Consider the following 27,039-nt stretch of genomic DNA (forward strand, 5'->3'; position numbering starts at 1 on the left):
CAGGAACTATAGGGCCAGCCCAGCAGGCAGAAGAGGGCAGGCAAGTGTGAATAAGAGAGCAGAGGTGAGGATTTGCCCCCTGGACTGGAGGAGGACATTGGAGAAGGAAATGGCAACTCACTCCAGTACTCTTGCCTAGAGAATTCCATGGACAGAGGAGCCTGGTGGGCTGTTGTCCATGGGGTCGCACAGAGTCAGACATGACTGAAGTGACTTAGCAGCAGCAGCAGCTGGAGGAGGACATAGCAGAGTCTTGGGTGGTGTGTGAAGCCTGTGGATCCTGGGGAAAGCTTGCCTTTCAGAGAACTCAAGACTTCCATAGGGAAGGTCAACATTGCTCCACATGATGATCCCGGTTCTCTCTGCTCCTTCTGAAGCTGATAAAGGGCTGGATCATTGGGTCATATCTTTCCTACCATGGTGAAGGCAAGGGTGAGAGACCTCTTCTTATGCTTTGTAAGAAGTCAGACAGTCTGCCTACAGGTCTGCTGATGACTACAGGGGCAGAGAAGTGGCCCTGTCCAGAGTGTCAGGACTTGTATCTTGTATAACGTCTCCAACCGTGGAGTTCCAACAAGCCATCCCAATAAATATATAAGTAAATGATGATGCCACCAGTAAGAGAATCTAAAAGTAAGAGTGGGGATGGGGCAAAAAGAAAAAACAACAAATAAAATTTCCACATCAATTTAGAGCTATTGAAGAAGACAGAAAACTAGGATAAAACTTGGCACTCAAGGATATTTTAATAAAATCACACATACAGATACAAACATAAACTCTGGGAGTTAATATGACTTTTCAAAATGTCACTGGATGATCTAAAGAAGAGAATCATCACTGATTTTCCTTAAAAGTGACATGGAGTATCATGCCATAAGCAAAAAGATTAAGAAGCAGAAATTAGGAGGGAAAATAAAAGGGACTTGGAAGTTAGATCTAGAACACTTAGTATGAATAATTGGAGATCCAAAAAGAGAATTAAAAGCAAAGACAAAGATTATGTATTAAAAAATTTCTCTTAACCAAAGGAAAAGCTGAGTTGCAGATTGAGAGGACTTATTGATCCTAATGAGAAAAGACACACATCTGCAGAAGTTCTGCGAAAATCCCTGAATTACAAAACCATGGAGAAAAGTCTTCCAAATGTTTCAGGCAGAAGTTGCTGCAATAAAAATAATAGTATAGGTATCAGCATCTAATTTTTCATTTGCAACAACAGAATAAAAATGATATAATGATATAGCTAAACTGCTAAGAAGAATGATTGAAGCTCAAGCATCTACTATATAATTTATCTGACAAGGTTATAAAAGATATTTTGGATAACAAGGAAAGATAGAGATTAAATATTAATCAAGCATCCCATCTGAAGAATATACTAGAGAATTACTCCAATCAAAAAAAAAAAAAAAGAATCAAAACCATGACACATAATTAAAGCTACATGATTAATGATAGGCTTTTCAGATACATACAAATCCCCCATACATATTCACATTCTTAAATCCACATACACATATATATATATAAATAAAGTATCTTGAAATATGGGAAAATATAATGCAGTATAATATACTACTGATGTTTCTTTCTTTAGTAATAACACTATCTATAGATATGAACTGAGAAGGCTATGGCACCCCATTCCAGTACTCTTGCCTGGAAAATCCCATGGATGGAGGAGCCTGGTGGGCTGCAGTCCATGGGGTTGCTAAGAGTCGGACACGACTGAGCGACTTCACTTTCACTGTTTCACATTCATGCATTGGAGAAGGAAATGGCAACCCACTCCAGTGTTCTTGCCTGGAGAATCCCAGGGACGGGGGAGCCTGGTGGGCTGCTGTCTATGTCGGACACGACTAAAGTGACTTAGTAGTAGTAGTATATCTATGAAGCCAGGTTATCTTTAAAAAAATAAATTCCACAAAATTGATCTAACTTATTATGATATATGTCTGCCCTGGGTTCCTTCTGTTACCCTTGCCTGGTAGTGCTCAGGTCAAAACTTTGACCAGAAAAGCTAGTGATGTCTAGTTGCTCTTTTTGTCCAACAGCTAAAACTTTTATTTTACCTGTAATTTTTTTTCCAGTATTTTAACCTTGCAAAAGTCCTGGGTTACACAAGCAAAGGTGTCTTCCTTTAAGAAACAGATACTGTCTGAATGCAAAATTTAAAAAATAAAGTCATCTTTCAAGTACTGTTTTAATTGATAATCCTTTAGTGGGGTTGTTTCAAGCTCATTTTACTTCAGTGTACTTAGGAATCTACCTAAAATTCCACATGCATAAAGCTATTTGATATTTCATATAATCAAGTTGGCCAATATAGCTATGTGTGTCAGAGAGATGTTTATGATGATTCAGTTCAGTTCAGTCAGTCAGTCGTGTCCGACTCTTTGCGACCCCATGAACCGCAGCACGCCAGGCCTCCCTGTCCATCACCAACTCCCGGAATTCACTCAGACTCACGTCCATCGAGTCAGTGATGCCATCTAACAATGCAAATGCATGACCCTTGAGTTTAGGTCTTTTTAGAGGTCTTTTCCATAGCAAACATTATTTTTGCAACTCTAAACTCATAAACAAAATTTTGTAAGCCCAAATAGTTCCCTGTGAGTTTACTGAAAATCTCAAAGTTAGACCATTTTTCTTGAAGGTACAGCTCTTTGTCAAGCCAGGAGAAATAAAGATACAAAATTTATCTCATTATGAAATGAAGTTTAATAGGAGAAAAAGTAACAACCTGTAATAAGATTCAAGAAATCCACCCCATGAGTTTGTAGGGGAGACAATGCTTGACCTCTTTTCTCTTAAGATCTATGACTGGGCCTGAGAATTATATTTACTTAAGATATATTAACAGGAGAAAAACATAAAGATTTGTAAATGTACATGTGGCCCCCATAGGAAACTGAAGACCCAAAAAGCAGGTAGGCCCAAGTATTTATATACTAATTTGAACAAAGAGTGGTGATTGTGAAAAAGTAAGTAAAATGCATGAGGAGAGTGAAGGAAGGTATTGTTTTAACAATCTGTTAACAATGTTTGTAGGTACAGATTTCTCTGGGCTGGACTGCTTATCTCTGGTCATAAGAATGCATTATCCCTCCTGGTACAGAGAGGGCAGCTTTTCCATGGGAATTTTATCTGCTGCTTTCAAGAAGAAAAATGGACATCAGTGGCCTTCTACCTGCTGTTTTCAAGTAAATAACCCTTATGCCAAAGTGGCATATTTGGGAGTGGCATATTTTTTCACCCTTCAAAAGAAGCTTCAGAGTATGTTGGTTACCTTTAATGACAATAAGGACGTGTTTAGTTACCATGACATTTAGTAAAACTCAGTGGCATAAGATGTCAGCCAACTATGGACATGCATCCTTAGCTGAAGTCAGTACAAGTCATCTTTTATTACAAGGTGGTGGTGGTGGTGGTGGTGTTCAGTTGCTCAGTTGTGTCTGACTCTTTGTGACCCTGTGGACTGCAACACACCAGGATTCTCTGTCCTTCACCATCTCCTGGAGTTTGCTCAAACTCAGGTCTGTTGAGTCAGTGATGCCATCCAACAATCTCATCCTCTGTTATCCCCTTCTTCTGCCTTCGGTCTTTCCCAGAATCACAAGGAGGGACCTCTGAATTTCTCAGACCACACCTTGAGAGGGCCACATTTTAAAAATTTCAACAGCCAGACTGTCCACAGGAGGGTGGTAATAGGACTAAATTTATTCTTTGATTATAAAATATATATTGCATATGTCCTATGTAACAGACACTAAGCTAAGTGCAGGGGAAGACAAGAATAAAACACACTGTCCACCAGGAGCTTCCACATGTTGCATGAGAGACATGGATGAGCTAAGGACAGTGACCTTCTGTAACTGATGCACCAGATAAAGCTAGCTGACAAAGCTTGCTGGCAGCGAGGTTATATTCCTGGCTTTAGAATTCAAATGCTCCTATTCAAAAGTTCTCTCCATCTGCTTACTAGTGGTATAGCATGAAGCAAGGCATCAAATCCTGCTCTAAATGCTCACTTTATTTTTATGATAACAATAGCCCTTTATTTGTCAGTGTCTAGCATGTATGTACTGGATGATACATGTCCCATAAAAGCTATTTATTATTATTTATATTCATCAGGAAATAGAGACAAAAGAGCAGTGCTCCTCAAAAACTCAAACTCAACAGAAATAAAGGTTGTCCTCTTGAGAGTTTATCCAAAACATCATGATAGATTGGATCAGAGCTCAGATTCTCAGGATGAACTTAAAGGCTGACTATTATGCCAGCCCCCTGGAGGAGGGCACGACAACCACTCCAGTATTCTTGCCTGGAGAATCCCATGGACAGAGGAGGCTAGTGAGCTACAGTCCACGGGGTCACAAAGAGTAGGACCTTTGTCACAAAGAGTAGAACCTAAGTCATGACTGAAGTGATTTAGCATGCATGCATTATGCCAGCTAAAAAACTTACAGAATATATACACATAATCTATGGCATGTACATGCATTCATTAAAGAAGAAAGAAGAATATAATGATCCCACTTACTTGTCCCTTAGTTCAGTTCAGTTCAGTTGCTCAGTCCTGTCCGACTCTTTGCGACCCCATGAATCGCAGCACGCCAGGCCTCCCTGTCCATCACCAACTCCCGGAGTCCACCCAAACTCACATCTATTGAGTCTGTGATGCCATCCAGCCACCTCATCCTCTGTCGTCCCCTTCTCCTCCTGCCCCCAATCCCTCCCAGCATCAGGGTCTTTTCCAATGAGTCAACTCTTCGCATGAGGTGGCCAAAGTATTGGAGTTTCAGCCTCAGCATCAGTCCTTCCAATGAACACCCAGGACTGATCTCCTTTAGGATGGACTGGTTGGATCTCCTTGCAGTCCAAGGGACTCTCAAGAGTCTCCTCCAGCACCACAGTTTAAAAGCATCAATTCTTCGGCTCTCGGCTTTCTTTACAGTCCAACTCTCACATCCATACATGACCACTGGAAAAACCATAGCCTTGACTAGACGGACCTTTGTTGGCAAAGTTATGTCTCTGTTTTTGAATATGCTATCTAGGTTGGTCATAACTTTCCTTCCAAGGAGTGTCTTTTAATTTCATAGCTGCAATAACCATTTGCAGTGATTTTGGAGCCCCCAAAAATAAAGTCTGCCACTGTTTCCACTGTATCCCCATCTATTTCCCATGAAGTGATAGGACCAGATGCCATGATCTTCGTTTTCTGAATGTTGAGCCTTAAGCCAATTTTTTCACTCTCCTCTTTCACTTGCATCAAGAGGCTTTTTAGTTCCTCTTCACTTTCTGCCATAAGGGTGGTGTCATCTGCATATCTGAGGTTATTGGTATTTCTCCTGGCAATCTTGATTCCAGCTTGTGCTTTTTCCAGCCCAGCATTTCTGATGATGTACTCTGCATATAAGTTAAATAAGCAGGGTGACAATATACAGCCTTGACATACTCCTTTTCCTATTTGGAACCAGTGTTAATTTAACTTCAAATAGGAATAAAAGTACTCAGGGTGGTTTGAGCATTAAGAAATAACCTCTATAAATCACTTAACACAATGTCCAGACTATGGGAGTCATTTGGTAAATTCTTGGTAACTGATTGTTTGAAAAAGAAGAGACTCTGGGCCTTTCTATACATGATGAAGCAGGAAGGAGTTTGACAGCAGATGCCAAAGTTGCCTCATACTGACGTGGTTTCCTCTGTGGGTGACGCAGACTCTTCCTTCCCTGATTGACACATTTAAACTTGAAGTCTACAACTAAGGGGCCTTGGGTCAGACTTCGTGCCCACTGAGCAAGTGCACTGCGGGATGCAGGCATCACTGAAACGAAGGAATTGATGCTCTGCTCTCCTGTGTCAATCGCGGCTCTTCTTTAGGTCATAATAACCAACCTCTGTCAGTTTGGGGTGAGAACGGGGATCAGGATAGGGTTGGTGAGGGCAAGTCTTTATTTATAGAGTAGGGACAGAGATCACCCTTGTGAAGAGGGGAAAAGAAAGTGGGGTGCGGAGTTCCCAGGACAGCAGTTGTGGGTAAGGAGATGCCCTCACTGTGAGCCTCAGAACAGTCAGCAAGACTAAAATATTAATTAGGAGGTAACTTCAGAAGGAGTTCCCAGAACTCTGCTGCTGCTGCTGCTGCTAAGTCGCTTCAGTTGTGTCCAACTCTGTGCGACCCCATAGAGAGCAGCCCACCAGGCTCCCCCGTCCCTGGGATTCTCCAGGCAAGAACACTGGAGTGGGTTGCCATTTCCTTCTCCAATGCATGAAAGTGAAAAGTGAAAGTGAAGTCACTCAGTCGTGTCTGACTCTTAGCGACCCCATGGACTGCAGCCCACCAGGCTCCTCCATCCATGGGATTTTCCAGGCAAGAGTACTGGAGTGGGATGCCATTCCCAGAACTCTGCCGTTCCCCAACTCATGAGACCTAGGTCACTAACCGTCTAGAATACTGGTCACAAATCCTGTTCAAAATATTTTGAAAACTGCATTGGTGGCGGAGGATTTCATTAGCCCGTTAACAGTGACTGCATTCAAGGAAGCTTTAATTTTTTCCCACAGGGAGTGAACAACCAACCGCAGGGTATCAACCAAGGCCTCTCTGCCACGGGCTGTGGATCTTTTTCTAAGGAAGAAAGGAGGAAGGGCTTGGAGGGAGGCTCAGTTCATCACTGCTGCTCAGAGGCGGGCTAGTCTGGCGTCCCTGCCAGATGCCCAAGAGCCCTAACGGTGTGTCCTGCTTCTTTGTCCGCAGAGCCCCTCGGCGCGGACCCGGACACGCTGCGGGCAGGCGCGCGCGGCTTCACGGGCTGCCTTTCTGCGGTACGCTTCGGGCCTGCAGTCCCTCTGAAGGCGGCGCTGCGCTCTGGCGGCCATTCTCAGGTCACCGTCCGGGGACACGTGGCCACCGCGTCCCGCTGCGCGGATGGGGCGGGGCCCGGAGCCCCAGCGCGGGAGGCGACCCGCCCTCTCGCAGGCGGTGCAGGTGTGTGGCTCGCTCCCTCCGGTCTTCCACTCCATCTCCATCCCAGTACAACTGCACTCGTTTCACATGCCAGCAAGATTATGCTCAGAATCTCCATGCCAGAGGTTTCCCAAAGTCCTCAATTCATCTTCTCACTTCTCTGGTCTTTCCATTCTTGGTTCCTCGTTTCAAATTCGTTTCTGTCACTGCATTATCTGCTCCTCTTTCAAATGTGTGTGGATTTCTCAAAATTCCTCCTTTCCACTCTCTGTCATTCTCCCTTTTTCTACTGTAGGTCGTTCTGGACCAACGGATGAGGGACGGCCCTTAGTTAATGCGGACAGAAGTGACTCCGCGGTCATCGGAGGTAATGGGGCCGCAAATGACCTCTTCCTTGGTTCTGCTGTCACTGTTAGCAAAGTCCAAAAAATATCTGAGAATCCGTGATGACTGTGAGGTCAATGGCAGACCACGTACATTTGCTAATGTTCTTGATGTAACTGTACCGAACTCAACTCCTTCGAAAAAGCTTTGTAGAAGGAACTAATGGCTCCTCTTTTTTAAAGGATGGTTGCCAAACTATAATAAGAAGAGATTTTCCACTCGAAAATAGTCATTAGTTTCTCTCAGAATGTATGCATATTTAAGACATATTTACTTTTACTTCTTTGATTTAAAATAGCCAGAGGTCAGCCCCTTAGCCCAGAACACTTAAAAATAAGATTAAAAATAAAACATAAAGCAACATTGACATATATACACTACCATGTGTAAAACAGCAAGTGGAAGGCTGCTGATTCACCTTGTTGTATAATAGAAGCTAACACAACATTGCAAAACAATTATTCTCTAAATTTAAAAAGAAAATAAATTTTATTTAAAATAAAAAATGCAACATTTATTGGGAGAAGCACCTAAATTATACAAATTGTCATTTACCTAAACATAAAGATGTAAAACTGTATCTAGCATCAAGCTTATCTTTGGACAGAGAGATAGGTAGCTATCTATCTAGATAGATAGATATAGATATCCATTAAATAAATCACTCATATATATATAGATATATATATGAAGAAGTAAAAGTAATTGCATTTTAAATATCTTCTGTTATATCCCCTGAAACAAAACTTATCCAGGTAGGACTCAAACATTAATATACAATTCTCCCTCCATATCATTCAAAGAACATTTTAATTTGTTTAATTAGATTATGGAAATGTAAGTCAGTTGCAAACTCTGCTTGGTGAGTAGAAGTAAACTACTCTCCATTCTTTGCTACCTCAAAGTGAGGTAATTACTTCTAGAGCTGGGTGATTGGACTGGGTTAGGCCAGCTACATACCTGCTCAGATTGGATCTGCCTGCATTTATTAAGATACCAGGTTTCTCCAGACAACTAGTGAAATATTCAGACATTTTAAAGTGCTGATGAAATCTATGTAAGAATGTCATTATTTCCATTTCTGTATCAATTACTTTTATTTTTGTAATGAGTGAGGAATATGACCTTCATCTTGTAACTCCAAAAACAAAAACTATAAATATTATTTATAATGCATATCCAAAAGGAATAACTTTCTTGTTAAAATTTAAATTAAGTCTTAATCCTAAATCATTCTGATTTATTTTTAATGACAAAACTTCACTATAATGTCAAAGTTAAGTGAAAATAAATCAACTTAAATGTGATTAATATTTACAAAGTAGGAACCAAAGTTCAAAATTTTGCAGATTATAATAGTTGGTGCCCTTTTATTAGAGAGAACAAAGATAAACGTCAAATTGATGATAGAACAAAGATGTGGTCCTTAGAGTTTTATTGCCTGCGTGTGTGTGTGTGCTCAGTCATTCAGTCATGTCTGACTTGTTGGGACCTCATGAACTGTAGCTGGCCAGGGTCTTCTGTCTATGGGATTTCCCTGGCAAGAATACTGGAGTGGGTTGCCATTCTCAGGAATTGAATCCATGTCTTCTGCGTCTCCAGCATTGGCAGGCAGATTCTTTGCCACTGAACAGAGTTGTATTGCTTTTGCTAAACATCATTAGCAAGATGTACAAAGTAAATTACTCTAGTGTCACTCCCCTGAGAAATCCTTTTTGGCTCCTGATACATGGGAGCGAAGCACAGAAGGTCTTAGGGACAGAAGGGTTCAGTTTACTGGACCCTACAATGTACTTGAACCTGCCTTCCATCTGTATGGCAGCTGGTGGCTGTGTGGTTTGTCAGTTACTGAGTACCTAGACCTCCAGTGTATTGTTCCTGAAAGAACTATCAGACTTTTAAAAAATTGTTCATAGACTTCACCTCTGTATGAAATATTTGATCTGTTTAAAGGATTATCCCAATGGGTGAATTTCTTCATATTCTGCATTTTGCATTTTTATTTTCTACCCTGTAAACAAAGGAAGCACTAAGAAAGGAGTATTAACCTAATCAATATTCAAACCTGGTAAACCAGAGATCACAGAGGATTTCTTGCCAAGCGATCTATGCTGTGGATGGGCAGATGGATGGATAGAGAAAGATACAGACGTGTAGACAGAGACACAGACACAGGCACGAGCACTTGTCAAAAACACATTTACACTGGAGTTGCTGATAGGAAGGTTATGGAAGCCATCAGATGCATTCTTCAAATTATCTCAATCTCTTCAGCTAGAGGGTGGAGATGGAAGTTATTCTAGGATCCCACCAAACCTCACAAAACAAAAACAAGGTAGAGTTAGAGGTGATCAATCACATACAGAAAATCCTGGATGTATAGTGGGTCAGTGTAATGGTGACAATCATCATATAATCAAGTGGTTTGATCACTGTTACTGAGTTAGTGGTCCCTGACGCTAAAATTGGACATGATATAGCTCTTAGAACAAAGCTCTATGACTATACATAAAAATAATTAAAGTAACTCTGTTATTGGTTCTCACATGAGATGGAAAATATATTGAAAGCAATGAATATTCTACTTATGAATAAATATTTAAGAATATTCATAGAGTAATAAATATGCTACCTCTTCTCAGCTAAGGAGTCTGAGTTCCTGATAGCATGTGCTCAGGAATCTTTGTGACCAATTGCATCCAACCAAGCTTCAAGTTTGTTGGGCTCCATCACACTTGCTTAAGTCTGTCCTAGAGTATAATAAAGAAACTTCATTTTGCAATACAAATTTTGATTTACATAGCTAAACACTAACATGTATTTCCTTACATTTATTAATTGGAAATACTAATTAATGGCTGTGCCAATCATCTTAAAACTATATTGACTAGTTAATGTTCCTTTTTGCCTGTTTCAGAATGGATTGGATATTTATTCTTCACTAATGTGATATAACTTGACTTAACATCCCTATGGCTTAGCTTGATGGTGCATTAAAATAATCCATGAAACTTTCAAAATAATACTGATACCCCAGCCTCCCACCCAAAATTCTGTTATCGTCTACTATGTAGCCAAGGTTGAGAACAACTGGCAAAGTTAATGTCTTCAATACTTAAAACATTTCCAACATGAGAAATGTTTTACTTTCCATATAACTGAATGTTACTAATATTTCTACAGATTTTTATAATATAGTATATTAGTTATCAATTGCTGCATGACAAATCACCTATTTAGCAACTTAACACAACCCTTGTGTGTTATTCCTCAGTTTATATGGGTCAGGAGTTTGGACACATTTCAACTAGGTCCTCTGCTTAGGGTCTCACAATCCTGAAATGAATGTGTGTCATTTGGGATCTTGGGCTGGGGTCACATTTGACGTTTCCACTGGGGATGGAGCCTTTTTCACTTGCATAGATTGTTGGCTGCATTCAGTGTCTTGCAGCTGTAGCACTGAGAGCTTCTGAATTTTCACTGGTTCATAGACAAGTGTTCCTTGTCATGTGGTGGTTTCCCAGCATGGCTCTTGCCAGCTCATAACCAGCAGGAAGAAGGAGACTCCAAGAGTACAGGTGCTACAGTCTTATGTAACGTAATCATGTAATCATGTACAAATAATCAGGTACAGACCGTCAACTTTGTCATATTGTACTAGTTAGAAGCAAGTCACAAGGGGATCACACAAGAGTGTAGACCCCCAGAGGCAACAATCACTTAAGACTCTCTTGGTCTCATAGACATAGATGAAATATACACCACATTATTGTAGTTCAACTGTATATCAGCATAACAGTTTAATCAAATTTTCATTAAAACACATAGAAATTTGGCCACTTGATGCAAAAAGCTGACTCATTGGAAGAGACTCTGATGCTAGGAAAGATTGAGGTGAAAAGAAAAATGCGGCAGCAGAGGATGAGACTGTTAGATAGCATCATTAACTCAATGGACATAAATTTGAGCTCCCTGGTGACTCAGATGGTAAAGAAGCTGCCTGCAATGCAGGAGACCTGGGTTAGATCCCTGGGTTGGGAAGATCCCCTGGAGGAGGGTATGGCAACCCACTCCAGTATTCTTGCCTGGAGAATCTCCATGAACAGAGGAGCCTGGCAGGCTATACAGTCCATAGGGTCTCAAAAGAGTCGGACACAACTGGGTAACTAAGCACACTAGGAGATAGATAAGCCCACTAGAAGGATAGAGGAACCTGGCACACTGCAGTCCATGCTCTCACAAAGTATCGGTCACAACTTAGCAATTGCAAAACAACAACAACAAAGCATTTAATCGCTCTATAATAGGGCTACACAGTCTATACCTTTTAAAAATAAAAACCTGCTTACTCAGTTAGCCATGCAGGCATGACCTAAGAGGCCTATGGTGTTTCTGCACTTTAGTGTGAAGGCATTAACTGGAATCCAATCAGATATGTCTTTGGAATTAAGGCATAAAATCTCTGTGTCTGAAGTTTGCATGGACTTAGAAGTAACCTTAATGTTATAATATTACTTGGTTTCAAATTTTCTGATGATAAATGGTGCTAGGGTAGATTCTAGTTAAGCTGACATTTACGGTTTATAATCTGACTTTGTATTTTCCCTTCTCTCTAGGTGTGATAGCGGTTGTGATCTTTATTTTGCTCTGCATCACTGCCATTGCTATACGCATTTATCAGCAGAGATGGCTATACCAAAAAAACGAAACAAATATTCCAAAAACTGGAGACAATGCTGAAACTGCTCTGAAAAGTGAGATCAACATGCAATGTACAGTCAATGAAAGCCAGAAAGAGTATTTCTTCTGATCTGCTATTGTGATTTGCTGATTACTAAGATGATGTGACTTTCTTGCTAAGCCAGGGGCTCCCAGTGGATGAAACCCACCTGTTGTCCTTCTGGGACAGGCAGTGGCGGTCCAGTGCCATCAGCTTGCTCACAAACAGTCCCTGGAGGCTCTGCTCAGTGCTCCTTCCTGATCCATTTATGTAACAGTGACTTTGGTGTGCTCATTAATCACTGATTGGCAGTTTCTGACTGTTCTGACTTGATCTTCTAAAAGGCAAATGTATTTTACATAATTACTTCGGGTTTTAAGTGAGAAGAAGGATTCAAGCTGTGGCCATAGTCTCTTAAAAATACAACATGGAAGTTTATCAACATTGGACTCTAATGTTTTGTGTTACATGGAAACCTACAGTAAGCTTCCTTTATCAATCACTTGCTGACATTTTTAAACCAGGAAGTGCTTCTCAGATGGCCTTCAGCTGCATTTCCATATTCCTGTGAACCAGAGCCCATTGGCCAAACACCTGAGAAAACATTTTTTGGCTGATTGTTTTTCCTTTTGTGTCTTTTAAATCAATTTTGATATATTTTAACAATGAAATGAGTGTTGAATATCAGCTATGAATTTCTACTATTAAGTTCAGATGTGAAACAGAGAATTCATGGGTAGAAAAATGTGTAAAGGATTTTAATATGTGCTAATTTGCTTATTTTCTTTGTGATTTGTCATTATATTCTTTGTAAATTGTAATAAGGATCACCTAGTAATCTCACAGAAATGTTTATTTTCTAACTAAATTTGTGCCCATGTATAAATTCCATATTTAACACTGGAAATGTATCCATCCACACCTGAATGAAATATAATCCTAATTTTGTTTTCTTTATGTATGGGATGGTTAGGTCACTTTTCTTTGCAGTTCTGTGATTTTTTTTCTGGAGGTTATAACAACTCTTTGCTTTTCCTGTGACTGTATGTTCATTTATTAGGGAATAAGTCACATTTTAAACTAAATCTCTCCATTTCCCTTTCTAAATTTTGAGCTTATCTAGGCAAAACATTGAGTTACCTTCTCACCTACCTACTATTTGGAATATTAGTGGAAGAATGCTTATGCTGAGGGAAAATGCAAGCCATACGATCTGAACTAACTGTCATTTCAGGAAAAATTCTAGGATCTTGAGATCTATTTCCAATAGAGCACCCCAAATAGGCTAGTTCATTTTAAGTAGGGCATATTTGAACATTAGGAGAGCAAAAAATCATATTAACTATAAGAATTTATCCAGTAACTACTTTTGTGGCAGTGGTCATTAGATACTCACATGACGTCACCATTTGTATTGAAAAGCCAGTTATAATAAAAATGCACTGCCCTCTCCATATCCCACCTGCCATGTGCCTGCTAGGTACTAACTTTGACCACAGAAAGATCACTTGGAATTAGATGCGTTTTACCTTGCTATTACCTTTTGTGTGTATACCTACTTTTCTGTGTTCTTTTTAATGAATGGGAAAAGATATCCTCTATATTGTTTTTTCTCAAACATTTTTTCTTATATTTTCTTATATTAATTTTCTATAAGGTATAAAAAGCTACTACACATTTAACACAATACACATTTATTATCGTATAGTTTCTGTGAGTCAGGAGCTAGGCATGAGTTTACTGAGACTTTTGCAAGGTTGCAGTCAAGTGTCTGTCAGGGCTGTGTTCACATACGGAAAGTCAGTCAGGAAGGGATCTGCCTCCTTGCTCCCACGATTATTGACAGCACTTCATTCCTTACTGCTGGAGGACTTATGAAAGCTTGCTTCTTCAAGGCTAGTGGAGGAGAGACTCTAGAGCAAGTACGCTAGCAAGAGGGAGTCTTATTTAAGGTAAATATGATCATAGGAATGACATCTCCCAATTTGCCATAGTCTGTTGGTTAGAAGGGTTTCCCTGGTAGCTCAACTGGTAAAGAATCTGCCTGCAATGCCAGAGATCCAGATTCTATTCCTGGATTGGGAAGATAACCTGGAGAAGGGATAGGCTGCCCACCAGGGCTTCCCTGGTGACTTAGATGTAAAGAATCTGCCTGCAATGCGGAAACCTGGGTTCAATCCCTGGGTTGGGAAGACCTCCTGGAGGAGGGCATGGCAACCCACTCCAGTATTCTTGCCTAGAACATCCCCAAGGACAGAGAAGCCTGGTGGGTTACAGTCCATGGGGTCACAAACAGCTGGACATGACTGAGCGACTAAGCACACACATTGGTTAGAACAAGTCACTAGTCCCACACATACTAAGGGGAGGGATTATATCAAGACTTAACAAGCTGAGATCATGGAGACCACTTTAAAGTCTATTTGCCATAATACTGTATCTATACTGATGTTTATTTAAATGATGAAAGAAGTTTAGGATCTCAATATAGCAATATATAAAGGACTACTTTGGTAAATGGCGTGTGTAGACTTTTCCCAAAGGTCTGTGTAGTTTGGGGAAGGATTCAACATAAAAATTATAGGGTCCATTAAACACATAGCTGAGTATAAACATCATTAAATTACTGCAACTTTAACAAGTGATCACCTTATGTTCCAAAAGAATGCATCACTTTGGTACCTGAAATTTTACAGATTTCTAGATAGTGAAATCCACTGCACTCTGATCTCTTTTCTAAAGGGCAAACTTTAAAATATTTTTACTGAATTTCGGTGATGCACCATCCACATTCCCTGACTGATTTGTAAACTTTTCCTGCTTACTTGTTAATTAAAAAAAAAAACAAAAACACTTTTGAATTAAATTAGAAAAATATTTTTAAGAGTTGAATGAAATTTGAATTATGAAATTATATTGTTTCTCCCCTAAAATATTAAAAAATGTGTGAATGTATGCATTCTGTACTGGTGTGTATTTTCCTTTATCTCTACTTATTCTCTATATAGGGAATACTGTGATCTGTTAATATTATTTATGATGGTATTTAACTTGTCATATGAAAAGTGAAACACAAAGTAGTTGATACTTACTGACTGCTACAAATCGGGGCTTTTCCAGGTGGTGCTAGTGGTAAAGAGCCCACCTGCCAATGCAGGAGACTTAAGAGGTGCGGGTTCGATCCCTGGGCTAGGAAGATGCCCTGGATGAGGGCATGGCAATCCATTCTAGTATTCTTGCCCAGGGCCATGGACAGAGGAGCCTGGTGGGCTAAAGTCCCTAGTGTCACAAAGAGTCAGACACAAGTGAATCGACTTAGTACTCACGCACAAATTAAAATACCTATAAATGCAGATATTTCAAACTTTGCCAGAGAACTACAATTTAACAGTCAGTAAGTTATTTGTTGAATGTTTGTACTCAAAACTGGTTAAATGTGATTTTCCCCAAACTGTTGGTTTCTAGAGCACTAATTACAGATGTCAGTTGCAGACAGTTCAAAGATAATAAGTCCTCAAGTTTTATTTTCAAATAGAAAGGGAAAATAGCATATAACTAACACTCATTATTAAAACTAGAACTTAGGAATTCTTGTTTACCTCATTATGAAGTAAAACCCTCCCCCCCATTACCTCCTCAGTATTATTTAGTAACTTTGACAAATATATTGGGACATTTATACGATAGAAGCACTTTCCATCTAATATATATTAAATCCAACTATGCAGTTGGATTATCAAACCATGCTTTAAACAAAGAGGATGAAATGGACATATGTTAAATAAAAACATATATAGTGGGTTACTTAATTCTACTGTTTTGCAATCTATGTACAACAATGTTTGAGTCCCTCCATGCCTTGAATAGATCCTGGCTGTCTTTTTCCCTTTTTAAGTGTGGCTTATGGTAAATGGCAACATGGAGGAAAGAATAAAAAAGAAAGTGATAGACATGAAATGCCCTACACATGAAGTGGAAGGGGACTTGGATTTGGTGTTTATGTGTACCGACAGCCAAATGGGAACCCATGGGCATGTTTACAGGTTGAAGGAGATTGATAGATTTTATGCACATTGAAAATAACTTACTACTTCAGTTGAACAAAAATATTATTAATGGGATAGATCTATGGACTACCTAAACATACATGCAATTACTACCACTTTTCGAGAGGATGAAAGTATTCATAAACACTGGTTTAGCAAATTTAAATTCAGAGAAAGAATTGAGGTTTTATAAGAAAAAATTCTTATTCTCAGAATTAGAGAGATTGTCTATTGACAGGAGAATCATCAAATATCCTTCCATCTGATCCTTAGCTTGAGTCTAAGTTGCTTCTTCCAAAGTAACATCATTAATTTGTAGTTAAGTCTGGTTATCTGAGCCTTGCTTTGCTATACAAGTTTTCATGGGTGCAGCTTCTGCTAGTTTTTGCTGCAAATTTCATCAGAACATCAGCCTTTAGTATGTGCTATAATTCAAGTACAAGTATGGGTTTTGTTTTAGGATGATAGGTATGTGTGACTGAGGTGTATGGCAGGATTTATCATACATAGATCACATTGCTGGGAAAATAAGCTGAATTGCTACTTACTATGAAACTTCTGTTTCAAAATTACTAGTAATGCAATACATTCGCCAACCTTTGATTATGACTGAAAAATGATGCATATTCCATTTATTTTATCATTATTTGTGTTGTGTACTGTGCTGTGCTTAGTTGCTCAGTCGTGCCTGACTCTTTCTTACCCCATGGACTGTAGCCTGCCAGGTTCCTCTGTCCATGAGATTCTCCAGGCAAGAACATTGGAGTGGGTTGCCATGCCCTCTTCCAGGGGTCTTTCCTGACCCAGTGTTAAGTATTACCAAATAGAAGTTTGTGTGTCCAATGCCCAGTAAGACCAACAAACCAAAGTTCTGGAGCAGAGAGAGGTTTATTGCAAGGTCATGCAAGGAGATGGGTGGCTCATTCCCACACCCCATCCCAACCCCATCCCCCCAAAAAAACCCAGATCCCTGAAGGGTTTCAGAAAAGCATTTTTAAAGGCAAGTTGAAGGAGGGGCATGGTTAGTTATTGCAAACTGCTTGGTGTCATAATCCTTTGTTCTTGAAACTCCCCGCGTAGGTCAGGTCATGATGTTCCTTTAAACCTCTAGCAATACAAATGCTATTCCCTATTTTGCAACTTTTTATCTCTATATAAATGGATAAGTGTTGTATTCTTTAAGGTCAGAGCCATGAGAATATATGCTATCCTGTATATTTCAGGCTATGCTGCTGCTGCTGCTAAGTCGCTTCAGTCGTGTCCGACTCTGTGAGACCCCAGAGACGGCAGCCCACCAGGCTTCCCCCTCCCTGGGATTCTCCAGGCAAGAACACTGGAGAAGTAGCATCTTTTTACAAAAGATGCAGAGCCAGAGTGACTAAGCACAGCCAACAGAGCACAAAGGAACAGATCTAATACAGAGCTGGATTTGTTTTTCTCTATTACAAGAGGATGAGATGCTGGATTCAGAGTTTATCATTGACTTTGTAAACACTAATTCTCAGATCTAAACCTGCCTTTATATTTGAAAGGTGAAATCTTATAATCTACCAAGACAAGAAATTTCTTAACATGGAACATCTATAACTGAATGTAGTACTTTGTATCACTAATCTTTGACTTTAATTCTTAAAACCAATCAATGGTGTACAATATTTATAATTGTCTTCTTCTTTACAGATCAGAAAATCTGCAGCACAAGGGCTTTCATTGCTTAGATAAGTGTCACACAGATAATAAATTACTGACGGAGAGTAGAATGCAGGTTTTGACACTTCCAACAGTTGACTTGCTCTCATTTTCTGAAGCAAGTAAATATAATCCATGGCTAGATTTCTCTTTTGTTTGAAGATATGATTTATATGTCTAAAAATATGAAATTCAAACTATTCTGCCTAAAAACACACTTGCACAGTCACACCACACACACACACACACACACACACACACACACATGACATGAAGGTGTCAGATCTGTGTTTTTAATGTTTCCTAGAAGGCAATGGCACCCCACTCCAGTACTCTTGCCTGGAAAATCCCATGGATGGAGGAGCGTGGTAGGCTCCAGTCCATGGGGTCACTAAGAGTTGGACACGACTGAGCAACTTCACTTTCACTTTTCACTTTCATGCATTGGAGAAGGAAATGGCAACCCGCTCCAGTGTTCTTGCCTGGAGAATCCCAGGGACGGTGGAGCCTGATGGGCTGCCATCTATGGGGTCGCACAGAGTCGGACACGACTGAAGTGACTTAGCAGCAGCAGAATGTTTTATGTGTATAGAGAAATAATACTGGTGTTTTCTTTAATTCTCAATATTTTAACCACATATGAATCCATCAAGTAGAATTTTTCTGAACATCATATACACAAATACACAATACACAAATTAGTTTGTAAATATTAGTTTTATAAATAAAATTACTTTAAAAATTGCTTTATAAATAAAATCAGGCTGACTAAAGCCATCATCAAATTACCTTAAGTATTTTATTAGTTAGAATGTTTAATCTGTCAGTTTCTCTAAATTTTTAAATTAACCTTGCTGCTGCTGCTGCTGCTAAGTCGCTTCAGTCGTGTCCGACTCTATGCGACCCCATAGACAGACGGAGGCAGCCCGCTAGGCTGCCCCGTCCCTGGGATTCTCCAGGCAAGAACACTGGAGTGGGTTGCCATTTCCTTCTCCAATGCATGAAAGTGAAAAGTGAAAGTGAAGTCACTCAGTCGTTTCCGACTCTTAGCGACCCCATGGACTGCAGCCTATCAGGCTCCTCCATCCATGGGATTTTCCAGGCAAGAGTACTGGAGTGGGGTGCCATTGCCTTCTCCAAAATTAACCTTAAAACCAGAAAAAAAGAATACTCAAATTAAGAAGTGATTTGAAAATTTTGGTAACATTTACGCCCAATCCATTACAAAACCATTGATAATGGGGTTTAATTCTTTTGTATTGTTTTCAATGTATCTGCTTTGCTGAAGTTTACAGCAATACATATGTTCATACCTTCTAGCAGATTTAACAATTTGCTACACCTAAAATAAAAATACATTCTCTCAAACAAGCCAGGGTGGAAGCTTTCAGCTGCCAGCCAAGGATTCTCGGCTGGGATGAGCACTGGATGCCTCTTTCAGTATCTGTGAAGAGACTGTGAATTAATTATCTTGCCATGCTGTTTGACCTGATATCTATTTAGTTAATTTATGTGAATTTCAGAACCTCTGTTTTGAGGGCAGAAATTACTTTTTAAGAAAATGTATCATAATTCCATTTATTCAGCCTTTCCTACTGTTACACATAAGCCAATAAAAATTTCTTAAATACAGAGATCAACTAAATTAAGGAGAAAAATTATTAATTTTTATTCTAATTCTAATTAGAATTATTTGTACAATAATTTTAGAAAAACAGCTATATTTTATCTCCTTAATATCAAACTTTCATTTAATCGATCTTACAGTCTCAACTTGTTCCAAAGACCTGTAATTACTATGATAAGTGATATTCTCATGGCTGATCCAATTGTATGGTGTCCCCTGACTCCATTGTTCTTCCAGAATTATTCCAGATATTTTTTTTAAACAATCCTTGCTTTCTGTCAGCAACATGATGTTCCATCATGTCTTGCTTTTCTCTAAGACATGAAATTATCTACCCTTAAGGAGTTCTCTTTCCATTTAGTAAATTATTGGAAACCCAAATAAAAACAATAAGGTACATATGAAAATGTTTCTCATGTATACTGTGGGAAGATAGGATTGTCAGAGCACTTTGGAGACAAGATTGGAAAGAATATTTTAAGGTAATCAATTTAAAGTAATTGTCCCAGTTTTATTAGTGGATTTGGAGAGAGGGAAATTTGAAGGGTTCCTCTCTTCTGAACCTTGGTTCTTGGTAAGGATACAAAGAAGAATCTGAGGTCTTGTTGCAAAAACAAGTTTATTGAGGCAGGAACAGAACACCTCAAGGGAGAGGTGGGCCAAGCCAAGAGAGGCACTGGCACTGAAATGGTGAGGCAAGAGGCCTTTTAAGACAGGGTTTTTACATATTCATCTAGCCAGGTGTGGACTGGCAGTGTTGATTGACAGTTACATAACAACGGGTTCTATCATGCATGTCTTTTCCATAATCCAGTCTATTATAATAATCAGATGTATGTATGTATAGAATATTTATGAACCCTTAATGGGCTCTGGGTTCCCTAAATTCACTTGAGGACACAGTTTTGCATCAAGAATGCATGTGACTGAGTTGGAGAAGCCCCGGTGGTTAGTTTGTATCCACTGTGTGCCTAGGGTACCTGCTCTGGAGTTGTAGAAGTGTCTGTGGTTATTTTGTAGCACATCTTTGAACTCTCCCAGGCCCCATTGGGGTGTATCTGGGTTGAGATTTTAGAGATAAGCTTGCATCCTTTTCAGCTAGGCCACCCCTGGTTGCTTATGCCTAACATCCTACCTAACAGTTTCAGGCTAATTATGGGCTAACAAAAAGCTGACTAACCCATGTGAAAGGCTTAGCGTGGCCCATTGCACACAGTAGATACTCTTATAATTTACTGCTTTGACTGCTTTGATTGTTAGTTTGAACATTATGTATATATATATAGATATCGGAGAAGGCAATGGCACCCCACTCCAGTACTCTTGCCTGGAAAATCCCCTGGATGGAGGAGCCTGGTAGGCTACAGCCCATGGGGTCACACAGAGTTGGACACGACTGAGCGACTTCACTTTCACTTTTCACTTTCATGCCCTGGAAAAGGAAATGGCAACCCACTCCAGTGTTCTTGCCTGGAGAATCCCAGGGAAGGGGGGCCCTGGTGGGCTGCCGTCTATGGGGTCGCACAGAGTCAGACATGACTGAAGCGACTTAGCAGCAGCAGATATAGATATAGATATATAGATACAGGAGGCTGAAATGGAAATTTAAATCATTATTTGGCTATTTTTTCAATATGAGTTGTTGATTCAAAGATTTTAGACCCTGTGGGAAAACTGCATGAACTGAAAGTAACCAGTTATTTGCCATTTTCCATGCTGGAAACATTTGGGCCATTATACCTACTAAGTCTGAGCTTCCCAGATGGCACTAGTGGTAAAGAACCCGCTTGCCAATGCAGAAGATGTAAGAGACTCAGGGTTTAATCCCTGGGTCAGGAAAATCCCCTGGAGGAGGGCACGGCAGCCCACTCCGGTTTTCTTGTTTGGAAAATCCCATGGACAGAGGAGCCTGGTGGGCTACAGTCCATAGTGTCCCAAAGAGCCAGACATGACTGAAGTGACATAGCATGCACTCACACACCTATTGAGTCTTGAGAAGTAATAGAAGTACAAGGTATGGTCCTCCACATCAGGAGAAACTCACAGTGACAGGAGTAAGGACACATGAGGACTGGGCCCTAATCTGCGCCCCCCCCCCCACCCCCACCACTTGGGGGCTGACATGAGGATCAGATTTCTAAGCTGCATGACTACTCAAGCACCAGCCATTCTCTTGTATGCAAATGTAGGCATTCAATCTAGACTCCTATACTCAGAAGATTTTGAAAAAGGAGGGGCAAAATAAAGATATTTTGGAAAAACAAAAAGATGAGCAAGTCTGTTTCATTTAGAGTCTCATCAATGAAATTTTAATTAATTTCACTGCCCAGTAGAAATTTCTATGAGGATAGAAAAGAAGTTACCAGCCACGTGTGGCTATTGAACATATGGAATATGGTTACTCATGAAAGCAGCTCTTCCCAGGAAACTACCCTCAGCAAGAAGCTCTTTTCCTTGCCACTTTAGCAAAGCTATATAGTAACTAACTTTTAAGTAGGCACCTCTATGCCCTACATATCTCTGGCCTGAACACATCTTTCAAATCTTTTAATCACACAATACCTTGCCTTGTTCTTTCTGTAGATCAGAAGCACTAGGAATAAAGAATAAGTAATTTACAGATGACTGGGTCTCTTCCTTAGCTTCCCCTTCAGTAATCTCCAAAAAAAACTGTGTGACCAAACTCTGTGAAGAAGACATTTAGAGGAAGATCGTAAGAATTCTACAAGCCTGCACACAGTGGGGGATGGCAATGACTCTGGCCCCCTATCTCAATGATTAACTGAGCTTACTTTCCACCTTTCCTTCAAAGTGTTGATGGCTAAGCAGACTCTTCAGAGGTGGATTACTGAGGACACTGAATCCACCATCTGCCCAGATTGCTGGCATTCTGATCAAAGACAACTTTTCTTTCTACCAAAAACATTTATGAATTTGACTTTATAAGAGGTAAGCAGCAGGACCTGATTTATCTAAAAACACTCTGACTTAGGAACTAAATTTTAATTTTGTTTAATGCTAAATATTGTTAATTCAAATAACCACATGTGGATGATGTCGGGTCGCCTCAGCCTACAGTGGCTTGAAGCATGGCTTTGGTTCTCAGGCAGAGATTGAGGCCAGGCCATGGTGGTGAGAGCTCCAAATCCTAGCCACTAGACTAGTGGTCAGTGACAAGGCCCTGGCCCTTGGAGTTTGCAGAAAAAGAATTCCTACAAAGAAAGCAGTGAAACAAGTAAAGTATTGATGAGGAGGAAAAAAGTGTAGTACATGTGGATAAACATATGGGTAGACTCAGAGAGAGAGAGTTGAGCCCTCAAAGTAGTTTAAATCACTTTTATGGGGCATTTCTTCTGAGTTTCCTTTAGCCAATCATTTTGATTTGTCTGTTCCTGAGGCCATATTTGGTTTATCTCAGGAACGTCTTGTTTGTGCTCATCTCTTAGCCAAGATGGATTCTAGGGAGGAGGCTTCTGAGTAATTGACATCATTTACTATGAGGTGATTCCCCTTCCCTTTTTGACCTCCAAGGAGCCTTTCCTTGAGTTTGAAAATGAGGAATACATGGTCTTCTATCTGTGGAGGACTCAGCCTCCTCCATTATTCTGCTTTTGTGGAGTTTCTGCTATTATGGAGTTTTTGTCCACAGGGGAGAAATTGTTTCGTCTGGGGCCCATCTATCACCTGCCTCCTGGCCATTGGCTACCAAACTGAATGGCTACAAAAGATGTAAAACAAGCATGAAGAAGGCATTCCTAGGAACTGGAAGGTGTGAGATTCAAGAAGGAAGGAAGTGCATAAGGAGTTAAATGTGTGACTAAACCAGAATAAGAATTGACTATATGAAGTAATGATGATGATGAAGTTCTTGTAGGATGTTTAAAAAGAATGAATAACATATGTCAATAAGATGATGAGTCTGTTAATATTCAGATGAACTGTTAATATTATTAACATGGTAGTTACATATGGTTCAACTTAATTTGTTCTAGGTTCTTACATTGTTAGGGAAGAGAATAAGGGTATGATTGAAAAGAGAGACTGCTTTAAAAGACTGGTAGTCAACCAAAAGGCACAACTGGGAGAGAATTATCTCAGTATTCTGGTTTGAGCCCTTTGTATTTAGGTGCAGACAGCTGGACACTGTCTACTCTATCCAGTCGCACTTTTTTAAGGGATTAGAGGGTTCAGGGAACAGAGTTGCATGAGGCTTTTATACATAAGCTATTCTTTGTGTTTTATTCTTTCTTCCCCACCTGAGCTGTGTGGTTTTACAAAGTGTCTGGGTTGTGTGTCCCTTCCCTCTTAATGTGTCCCAGGCGTGAAGACAATCCCAGACATCAGCAGTCAAAATCTTTTCACAAAAATTCTAAGTCCTGGTGGACTGAAGTTCTACACTTATTCAAAGAACAAATACTTCCAATGTACTTGTAGTGCTAATGTACCTTTGAAAGAATATTTCAGGTTAAACAAACACATGTGTGATGGTAAAGCTAGACAAAGATAATATAAATGACACCTTTAAATGGTGGTTTATTGAAGGCTGTATCCAAGGAAAGGATGTTGATCTTATCAGTACTTTTTCTGTAACAGCTGACCTGACTATGTGGTTTTTGTCCTTCATTTTGGTAGTGTTGTGTATTATATTGATTGATTTTCATATGTTAAATCATTCTTATATTCCAAGACTAAACCTTCTTTGGTCAAGGTGTGTAATCCTTTGAACATGCTGTTGAATTCAGGTTACTAGCAGTTTGTTAAGGGTTTTTGCATTGACATGCATCAGGGTTATTGGTCTATAATTTTCTTTTCTTGTAGTTTTCCTTATCTGACTTTGGTCTCGTGGTAATTCTGCCCTCATGGATTGAGCTTGGAAGTGCTCCCTCCTGCTCAATTTTTTTGAAAGAATTTCAGAAGATTAGTGGTAATTCTTCTTTAATTGTTTGGTGGAATTCTCCAGTGAAGCCATCTGGTCTTGAGCTTTTCATTGTTGAGCAATTTTTGATTAATGATTTAATCTCCTTACTAATTATTGGTCTGTGTAAAATTTCTAGTTTTTCATGACTCAGTCTTGGTAATTTGTGGGCTTCTAGAAATTTTTCCATTTTTTTCTAGGTTATCCAATTTATTAGCATACAACTTTTCATAGTATTCCATAGTATTCATCCCTTTTTATTTCTTCAGCATTTGTTGTAATGTTCCCTTTTTCATTTCCAATTATATTTGTTTGAGTATTCTCTGTTCTTTCTTACATAATCTAGTTAAAATTATCTTTTCAAAAATTTAGTATCATTGAAAAATGTTGTCATATGTTACAAGATGGATGAATCTTGAGGACATGATGCTAAGTCATATAAGCCGGTCACAAAAAAATAACTGCTGTATGTTTCCATATATATGAGATAACAAATGTATTTAAATAGATAGAAACAGAAATTATAATGGTAGTTACCATGGACTGAGGGAGAAGGGAATAGGGAATTGTTTCATGGGTATAGAGTTTCAGTTTTGTAAGATATTAATGTTCTGAGATCGGTTTTACAAGGTGGATATACTTAAAACTACTGAATCTGAATCACTGGACACTTTATATTGTGCTTTTTATTACCACAATTAAAACATACCCACACCCAAATGTCCTCTGTCTAGCCACAGGACACAGGAAGGGGCAGCCTACAAGACAGAAAAAGTTTAGACAGGAGCTTCTCTACTTCAGGCCACACCACTGAAAAACTTGTAGTCTTATGTTCAAACTATGAAAAGTCAAGTGGAGATCCTAGACTTCTATCCTCTCAAAGCCATAATAAATTACCCCAGGTCATGCTCCCCACCAGCTTAGTGTCAGAAAACTTTGACTATACAGTCAGCACTTCCTTTCCCAAACAGACGGTATCATGGAAAACACAAAGGAGAGTGAATTTTCACCTCCACCCTGCAGTCATAAGGTGCCCCTACAGGGGTGGTGGCACCAGAGGCCTGGTGGGTAGTCAGTACTTTCCCTACCTGCCTTTGTCAACAAGGATACTGCCTGCTCCCAGCAGTGTTGTTGAGGCCATAGGGAGAGAAGTCTCAAGATACTTCTACCTGTCCAAACAAGGGAGGTATCTTAGAGACCCAACTAGAGAGTCAAAACCCCTACCCTTGCCTAGGAGTAACAAGGATCCCTCATGGGGGTCAAGCAGGCAGAGTGGAAGGACTCCTACTCGACCTGGCAGAATTAAGCTGGTATTCTCGACTTCCTATACAGGACCAGTGTCAAAATAAGTGAGCTAAAATAGGAGGTTTAGAGATGAAGATTCTTGTAAATATAATACCCCAAATGTTCCATTTCAGTAGAAAATCACTCATCATATCAAGAATGAGGGGCGATCCCAAATGGAATGAGAAAAAGCAATCAGTAAATCCCAAGACCAAGGCGGCAGAGATGTTAGAATATCTGACAAAGACATTGTCAGCTACCATTAAAAAGCTTCAATAAACAATTATGGACAAATAAATTTGACTAGTCTAGGTCAATGTGTAAAACTTTTTGAATTTATTCTGTTTGGAAGTTGTTTAGTTTCCTGCATGTGTAGATATTTTAGATCATATTTGATGTGTTTTTTCAGCCATTATTTCTTCAATACTTTTTTCTATACCTTTTTCTTTCTTTTCTCTTGCTGGAATTCTTATGATGCATGTGTTGGTATACTTAAGAGTATGCCCACATCTCTCTGAGGCTTATTTCATTTTTATTCATTCTTGCGTCTTCTCAGCTCCTTAGATTGAATAATCTCACTTAATCTATCTTAATGTTTAATTATCCTTTCTTTTTCCAGTTCAAATTGATTATCAAATTTTTCTGGTGAATTTGTAACTGTACAGAGAATTTCTATTAGTTCTCATTTATAATTTCTATGTCCTTACTGATTTCTCAATTTGGTGAGATATTCTTGTTGTACTTTCAATTATTTAGATGTAGTTGGCTTGGTTTACAGTTTTTGGATGTATTTGTAATAGCTGATTGTATATTTTTGTCTGAAAATTCCAACAACTAGGTCATATCAGATTTTTCTCTTGTACTTTTCCACTTTCTTTGCATGTTTTGTAATTTTTTGTTGAAACTGAACCTTACAGATAATATATTGTAACAAGTCTGGAATCAAATCCTTTATTCTTCAGTGAATTTCTTACTGTCAAAAGATTTCTGTTGTTATTGTTATTTCTCTCATTGTTGCTTATTTATCTAGGTACTTTTCTGAACTAATTATACTAATTCTATATTCCCAGGAGTGTGTGGCCACTGAGTTCTCTTCTCACTTTTTTTAAAAGAAGTTTTTGTTTTTATATGAAGCCTGAATTCATAGGGGCCAATGATGGTTAGTGTAATTTATTGGCTAGCCAAAGATCTATAAAGTGAAAGTGAAGTTGCTCAGTCGTGTCTGACTCTTTGCGACCCCATAAACTGTAGCCTACCAGGTTCCACCATCCATGGGATTTTCCAGGCAAGAATACTGGAATGGGTTGCCATTTCCTTCTCCAGGAGATCTTCCCGACCCAGAGATTGAACCCGGGTCTTCCGCATTGTAGGCAAATATTTTATCGTCTGAGC

General features: G+C 39.4%; 1 protein-coding gene across 2 annotated transcripts in view; it reads left to right on the top strand.

The window, feature by feature from the left end:
- The window catches only part of LOC129650319 (contactin-associated protein-like 3), a 171,594-nt gene extending 159,277 nt beyond the window's left edge, over positions 1–12,317 (top strand). The window contains exons 20-22 of one of the 2 annotated variants that reach the window (XM_055578662.1): positions 6,773–7,003; positions 7,278–7,349; positions 11,983–12,317. In XM_055578662.1, coding sequence (XP_055434637.1) covers positions 6,773–7,003; positions 7,278–7,349; positions 11,983–12,176 — 497 coding nt within the window. In that variant the 3' untranslated portion in view covers positions 12,177–12,317. The remainder of the gene's footprint in view (positions 1–6,772; positions 7,004–7,277; positions 7,350–11,982) is intronic. The other variant, XM_055578663.1, reaches the window with a different exon arrangement.
- The last annotated feature ends 14,722 nt before the right edge of the window (positions 12,318–27,039 follow it).

The sequence above is a fragment of the Bubalus kerabau genome, chromosome 4 (assembly GCF_029407905.1).
Source record: "Bubalus kerabau isolate K-KA32 ecotype Philippines breed swamp buffalo chromosome 4, PCC_UOA_SB_1v2, whole genome shotgun sequence".
Classification (NCBI taxonomy): domain Eukaryota; kingdom Metazoa; phylum Chordata; class Mammalia; order Artiodactyla; family Bovidae; genus Bubalus; species Bubalus kerabau.